Here is a 7634-nt window from a genome sequence, read left to right as displayed (position 1 = left end):
AGCTTTAAACTTTTACATTTTATTTTGTATTTTATGATGTATTCTATGGTTTTAATTGTTGTGAGCTACCCACAGAGTTTCTGCTATTGGGCAGTATAGAAATATAATAAATAATATGGCTAGCTAGCTGGAGAATTACCAGCAAAACTTATTTAGTAGAGCAGTGCAGAACCTGTGCCCATCCCCAAGCCTTAGGTGCACCCCCCTGGGTGTTCTGACCTCCCCCACTCCTGAATCCCCCAATTTCCTGCCAAATGTGCCATTGCTACTAGTGAAGCAGAGCGCTCTTTCAGAACATAAGAAGAGCCCTGCTGGATCAGACCAAGGGTCCATCTAGTCCAGCATTCTGTTCACACAGTGGCCAACCAGCTGTCGACCAGGAACCCACAAGCAGGGCATGAGTGCAATGGCACCCTCCCACCCATGTTCCCCAGTGAGAAAAGAGAGATCTCTATGAGGCAGTAAAGGCTGGTGGCTCCAATGTCAGTGGGGCGGTGAATCCGCTCTGGGGTTCAGTCAGAAGTTTGTGCCCCTCTAAATTTAGAAGATCCTTCCCCCTGCTGTTCCTTTCTTTCTCAAAGACCATTACATAATATTTGACTATTTCAAAGGACCTTTATTTCCTGTTTCCATTCCAACTGTACTATGAAACACAATGCTAAAATTATCTTTCAGTATGTAAGGTATATTTGAGGAAGTTGACTTCAATTTTTCTTTAAAGTCAGAGTTCCTCACATTGTGTGTATGTGTGTTTTTTGCAGACCAGTCCTGTGCATGTCTACTCAGAAGCAAGCCACACATTATCCATGGGAACCACTTCCCGGTAAGCGGACAGAGGATTATAGGAATTTAATATGTAAGAACCTTCCCTATTCAAGGGAGGGTTGATCAGGATGGTGAAGCACCAGGCACAATGAACATACACCACAGCTATTGATTATATTTAATTTTATTCTTTAAGCTTATGTTTCATCTTTCCTCCTTTTAAAAAAGAAACTGAAAGTGGGTTCCATGCATTTTGAAAGCCCAACAAACACCCATAAGCATATGTTTCAAATACATGAAGAACAGGAATATAGCCAGCTAGCCCATTCCATTCACCCGACATTACAAAATCTCTTGGCTGAGGGTGGCAGGTAGGAGTGAATTCCTAGCCCTGATTCTCCTTCTCCTTGCAGTTGCTGCCCATTTACCCATCCTTTCTGAGTGAGTAAGTGAGAATGACCAGTAACCAATTCACCTCTCTCTCTCTCTCTCTCTCATGCGCAGAAGTGATGTGGACTGGGCTCAGAGGAAGAGCAAGCGAACAAGCAGCTGGAGTAGCCATGTGCGCATGACCAAAACAGAGGAAATGCATAATAAGAAAAAGAGGACACTGATCTGCATAATATTTGCATATGCTAATTTTTATGTACAGATGCAAGTTTAGAAATAACTATAATTTAAATAGAAATACAGGACATCTCACCATCGTGGGGAAGACGGAATACGTGACCTGAGTGTCTTGCTCAGTCTGCTCCACTGGTGCCAACTGTGGACAGGCAACTCCAAGGCCCCCGCCGGCTTTCCTGTCTTTTGGTTCTTTGACTTCAAGCCAGACTTGGACTGGACACCTCTTCAAACAGAGGACTGTCCTCTGCAAAGTAGGACACCTGGCCAGCCTAGCTGATGCTGCAGCAGAGCAGGTAAAGGCCAGAAGCAGCCAGGCCTGGATACAGACAGACATCTCATATACATGGCAGTAATAAATACAGCACACTTGTCAGTCGCTGCTGGCACTTTCATGCATGACCTGCTGGCATTTGTGTGTCCTGTGAATGAGCGGTTACATTCTGGAAGGCCGCGCTGCCAGTGGGCAACTCTGCCATTGTGGGCTTCCCAGAGGGGCATCTGGTTAACTACTGTGAGAAACAGAATGCTGGCCTGGATGGGCCTTTGGTCTGATCCAGCAGGGCTCTCCTGATGTACCATTATTCTCTTGGCCTCCACAGCCTTACCTGCACTACAAAAGGTAGACAGCTTTGAACCTGCTTAAGGCGATTGTGCCCAGTCAAGGAACTGCTGCTCTGCAGGGAGGAAGGGAATGCCAGTTCCCAGAGTTCTTTGGGGACGGAAATCCGTGGAATAAACCAGGAGCGGGCAACTTGTGGGCCCCCAAATGTTTTGGCCTACAACTCCCATCAGTCCTGGCCAGCAGAGCCAATGGTGAGGGATGATGGGAGTTGCAGGCGAAAACATCTGGAAAGCGACAAGTTGCCCACCCTTTGTATATACTATTTTCAACACAGCTTAAAATTACAGGGTAGATGTTCACATTACAGTGCCCGATATAATGCAGACAAGCGGATGTGAAGGAGCCATAAACAGTGAGACTCGTCTTTCTTCATGTCAGGGAAGACTATTATTCCTGGCTCTTCAGCATTCTTCTTACTTTTTCTCTGCCAAGTCTGCTATTGCCCCTTTGACCCAAGGTGCTGTGGGATCAACGCAGATCCGTCTGCCACTCTTCATCACGAGCCTTTGGAGAGAAGATTGGAACTGATTTTTAAAAAGTATCTCATGGAAACAAATCCCCTTCTCCTTTTCTCTGCATTTCAGCCTGCTCTTTCAGGGCCAACGACAGCTGAAGTGACACACGACATTTGTTTAAGCTCCAGCATCGCCACCTTTTCAGCGCCAGGTTAAGACTTTCCTCTAGACTTCTTAGACAACAATCCTGTACACACTTACCTGGAGTAAGCCCCATGGAAAACAAGAGGGCTTACTTCTGAGTAGAGATGCATCGGATTGTATTGTTAAGGCATCTGTTGAATTGTTTATGGTTGTCGCTGGCTTTTTCGTTGTTTTATATGGTGGAATTTTATTGATAATTGTTTTTAGCTGTTTAAATTCAAGTCAGGTGGGTGGCGGGCGTGGATGAGGTGAGGGAACTCTCTGCAATGCAGCACAAGAATCCTTCCAGCCAGACTACGAAACCAGTGGGGAGAAAAGTGCCTGCAGGGAGAGGCTGTGGGAGATAAGGTGGGGGCTCAGTTCCCCTCATCTACATGCCCCTTTTGCTGTTAAAATCTGGCCTGCAACCCCAACGTAAGACTGGGCTGGGGAACGTGTGGCTCTCCAGATGTTGTTGGACTACAACTTCCATCAGCCGTAGCCAACATAGCGAATTGTCAGGGATGATGGGAGTTGCAATCTAACACCATTTGGATGGCCACACATTCTCCATCTCTGGCATAATTAATTAATTAATTAATTTCATCCATTCTTTTTGGTGCAGACCGAAATTTTTGTTTGTCGGCAGGGTTATTTCATGTTTTTATTAGAATGTATGCCCTGTGGCAGGGACTTGCTGTTTTATTCTTATTCTGTACAGTGCCATGTGCATTGATGGTGCTATATTAATAATAATAATAATAATAGCGCACAAATTTTCATGTGAACAAAAAACCACAAAGCTTGCAATCTGATACAGGCACGAAGCGGAACAAGCTTTGAGGTGGAATTTGAAGAACCTTGTTGAGTTCAAGTTTTGCTGATTCACTCATGTATAACATTAGCACAATGGCTGCTTCTCCTCTGTAATGTGTCTTAAGGAGGTTGCACTTTGCAAGAGAGAAGCAGTGGAGAGGAAAAGTTGCTGAGCGTTTCATCCACTCCCCAGTTTTCCACTAAACACCAAACACAGGTCTGGAATCACAGCAGAGGCAAAAGCAGCTTATGGCGGGAGAGAAATCCCAGGGGAAAAGTGGTGGATATCAGAAGAGTCAAGCTTCTGTCCTTTCTGGTTTTTCCATTGCAAATTAGTGCTCTCTTGGTAATGCTGTGCAATGGAGAAGCAGTCTTTGGAGTGATGCTACATAAAGCTCCAATGACAGTCATGTTTTGTCAATATTGCTTATTGATGGAATGGAATTTTGTGTACAGCAGGGGAAGGCAACCTGGTGCCCTCCAGTGTTCTTGGACTACAACTGCCAGAGCATGGTCTGAAGGCACATGAGGCAGCCACCTTGGTGAAGCTTAGCAGGTCTGGGTCTGGTCGGTGCTTGGAGGGAAGATTACCTGAGAACCCTGAATTCTGTAACTGAAGGTGAGATATAAATGCAATACATAAAGAAATACATCTCCCTATTCCCTGACTATTGGTCATGCTGATTGGGGCTGATGGGAGTTGTAGTCCAAAACATCTGGAGGGCACCAGGTACTGGTATATAGCATGGTTGCACACATATTCAATAACTGCTTGACTCATGGCTCAACCCTTATTTGGGAAACGTCACAAAATGTGATTTAATGAGATGAGAACAGCATTTCTGATTCCCAAAATGCATGCCCCTTGGCTGAAGGTTAGGGAAATAAGTAGTCATTCTATACTTACACAACAGCATTTAAGTAGCAATCACTCGTGATCTTGTAGTAAGATGCCATGTTTTTACGGGGAAGAGGCAATCCCCTCCGAACTGCAAAGCAACACTCCTTCGGATAGCTGGGACACATTGCTAATGATGGGAGAATTGATGAGAGAATTAGATGGAGGCCATTATGAGAAAAGTACTCCTGTTTATTGGCATTGAGACATACAGCCTAACCTTTATTTATTTTTTCGAAATTATTTTTAGGCTGCCTTTAACTTGAGAACCCTCTCAAGGCAGTGCACAAGATGAAAACAAGACATAAGTATGCCAAATACAAATCGAAAGGCAATAAATATTCAATAAAATACGATAAAAACAGGACACACCAATAAAACAGATAACACCAATAAAACCTTTGACCCATGGACTACAGAAAGGCCAGTGAAAGCAAGCAGGTTTTCAGACCCTTCCTGAAAACCTGCAGTGAAGGGGCCTATCAAATCTTTGATGGAAACCCATTCCAGAGGTACTGGGCCACCACAGAAAAGGCCCTGTCTCTTGTACTCACCACCCTAATTGCCCTTGTAGGCAGGCAGGTGACTTTTATTTATTACATTTCTATACCACCCAATAGCAGAAGGTCTGTGAACAGTTCACAGCAATTAAAACCACAAAGTACAGCATAATATAAACACTTAAAACTAAAGACCTTATGCATGTCTACTCAGCAGTAAGCCTGCCAGAGTTCAGTGGGGCTTAGTCCTAAGTAAGAGCGAAAAGGGATGCCACCCCAGTCACTTGGTGGAGCTTCCGATGTTCCTATGATCATATTTACCTCCATGCTGTGAAAAGCTTCTCCTGCACATCACGTTGCTGGTAATAACGCTGTTCCCCATCCCCAGTCACTTGGCTACCTGCATTGCTAACCTTGGGTGCTACCTAATGGTACTCATAAGAAGACATTGTGCAACTATTCCACCTTTTTCTCCTTTACAGATTTTCTCTGGTGAGAGAAAAGGTGGAAGAAGAACAGGTGGAAAATCACGGGAGGGTTAGGAGTGGAAGATGTTGTGTAGACCAGAAGGGGGCAGAAATAGAGCTCCCTGTGGTTTTCAGGAGATGGGCAAGGATTTCTACAGTGACTCAGCGATAGGAGTAAGCAGACTGGTCCCCCTGCCCTCAATTATACTGCTGAAATAAAGACAACTTGGGATGACCTGGAGCAGGATTGTGTGTGGAAGGGCTGTGAGCTTAATTTGGTTCTGGTATTCAGAAGAAATTTCTGGGCTCAGAATTCTTCATTTCTAAGTGTACCTCTTTTTCACCAGTCTCCATCTGGTGGACCTTGGAGTTCTAGTAAAAAAAACAGTAGATCCCTCAAGCCTGAAGTCTGCCCACTCCTAGTGTAGACCCCCCCCCCCATACACACACAATTCCATAAAGGAGGCAAGGCCATTGCATCATAAAAGCTTTTTCTGGAACCACTACAGCTGGGACATGGTCTACCCTCCTCCAGCAAGAGGTCCCGTTCCCTTGTCTCCAGTGCACATGCTGGAATGCTAAGGCACCATGCAGTGCCAGACGGCCAGGTGCTAGAATCTGCTACCTGAAATTCTCCAACTAGTGCTGCCAGGAACTGAACCTGGATCTGGTGGGTTCTCCCAGCACAGGGCACTTTGCTACTTTATACATTTTAAATATTACAGCAATTTTTTTTAAAAAAAATGACATAATGAAAAGGACCACTCGCTGACCTGCTATGTGTTGATAAGAGATGGCCAGGATTAGGGTGATCAGGAGAGCTGTCTTCAGACTGGCCATGGCTGGTGTCTCTTGAAGGCCTGGGCAGATAGTTGTCTGTCTGGGTACCTTTCCTCCCTCCTTCTAGAAGCTGGAAAGTGTGTCCTTGGGGCAAGGCTGTGCTCCTTATAAACTCTCAGATCTCCTCCCACCAACCACAGCGTGAAATTCCCAAAGGGATTCTACAGATTTGCTTCCACCCACACTGGGGTGCAATTCCAGAAAAGAAAATGTCACTTTAAAATTCATTGAAATAATGAGGGGATCTTGCTTCTCCTTTCCAAGTAAAAGAGACCAACAGTCTCAGACAAAGAGCCGCCATGGATGAGCGTAGCAGAAGTGAAACGAGAATTGCGTCGCAGAAAGATCGAGGCCAAAAATTTATGGCTGCTGTACCATTTGGAAGAGCATCACTAAGAGCAAAAGACTGGCGAAGACATCTGGGAGATTTCAAGTGCTCTTGCCAAGGCCCTTCAGCCACATATAGTGGGATAGATATGGACATGCCCCCGTGGCCTCTAATATGGGGATAAAGGGAGACCTGACAGCGGTCTTCAAATATCTAAAGGTCTGTCATGCAGAAGATGGAGCAGACTTGTTCTCTGTTGCTCCCAAGGGCAGGATTAGAACCAACGGATGGAAGTTGCAGGTTTTGGCTTAATGTTGGGAGAAATTTCTGAACAGTGAGAGTTGGTCAGCGGTAGAACATACTCTGCCTCAGGTTCTCCTTTGCTGGAGGTATTTAAGCAGAGGCTGTATGGCCATCTGCCAGGGATGCTGTAGCTGCACCCTGCGGTGCAGAGCAGAGCCTCCATTGAGCAGGGGGTCAGACTAGATGATTGCCAAGGTCCCTTCCAACTTTATGATTTCACAGTCAAATATAGGAAAGTGCTGATAACACCCCAATCTCCATAACAAAGATCACTGCCTGAGCTCCCCCAATTATGACACATTGCTGAAGGCTCTCATATGCATGCATTGACTCTGCAACAGCCTATCCTCTGTGAACTTAAAGGCAAAGGGGATTTTTCTTTTTATTTAAAAGCTATTAAAAATCCTCGTCCAAATGGTTTTCAGCTATTCAGAATCAGGTCTGGCACCTGGTTAGTGTTTCCTATTTGGGGGTGTCTCCAAACATCCCAGGGCTGATCTACATGAGGGGTTTTTCCCCCTCATCGCTGCAATGCCTGGCTCACTCTTGCAACACCAATAGATTCCCCAACTCATTCTCCCCATGCTAGTTCTGTCCTTATATCACAGATTTCTTAAGAGTACTTTAAATTGTTTGTTTTTATAATGTATTGTGGTTCCCATGTGGTCTTGTCCTGCTATGACTGGGTAAAGCTCAGTCCTCCTGGGTCCAAATCCAGGTTTTAACAGGAGATCCGTGCAAAGAAGCAGCAAGGTCAGGAAAGCTGGGTTGCAAGGCCTCGGGAGCCGAAATGAAGGTGTCCTTCCAGCAACCAGCAGCTCTCAGGTGAG

At 45.3% G+C, this 7634-nt stretch overlaps 1 protein-coding gene across 1 annotated transcript; it reads right to left on the bottom strand.

Moving 5' to 3' along the window:
- Nucleotides 1–930: 930 nt before the first annotated feature.
- Nucleotides 931–6257, bottom strand: LOC146339089 (C-C motif chemokine 17-like). The gene is made up of 3 exons (XM_084812457.1): nt 6107–6257; nt 4376–4496; nt 931–2518 (listed from the first exon to the last, which is right to left on the bottom strand). Exons 1-3 carry the CDS (start codon nt 6171–6173, stop codon nt 2428–2430), a joined length of 279 nt encoding a protein of 92 aa, XP_084668583.1. The 5' UTR covers nt 6174–6257; the 3' UTR covers nt 931–2427.
- Nucleotides 6258–7634: the final 1377 nt, after the last annotated feature.

This window comes from Heloderma suspectum, chromosome 8 (assembly GCF_057233095.1).
Source record: "Heloderma suspectum isolate Gila_16-S chromosome 8, 16-S_ref, whole genome shotgun sequence".
NCBI classification, from domain to species: domain Eukaryota; kingdom Metazoa; phylum Chordata; class Lepidosauria; order Squamata; family Helodermatidae; genus Heloderma; species Heloderma suspectum.
Note: the sequence above shows the minus strand (reverse complement) of the source record. Positions and strands in the feature narration are given on the sequence as shown.

What these genes read in the sequence shown, in the direction of transcription:
- LOC146339089 (XM_084812457.1), bottom strand. Translation starts at nt 6,173, where the DNA reads ATGGCCAGTCTGAAGACAGCTCTCCTGATCACCCTAATCCTGGCCATC. An exon ending in CTCTTATCAACACATAGCAG is followed by an intron (nt 4,497 to 6,106) that starts GTCAGCGAGTGG and finishes TCCCATCATTAG; the next exon opens with CAATGTGTCCCAGCTATCCG. An exon ending in TGCTACTTAAATGCTGTTGT is followed by an intron (nt 2,519 to 4,375) that starts GTAAGTATAGAA and finishes TTCTCTCCAAAG; the next exon opens with GCTCGTGATGAAGAGTGGCA.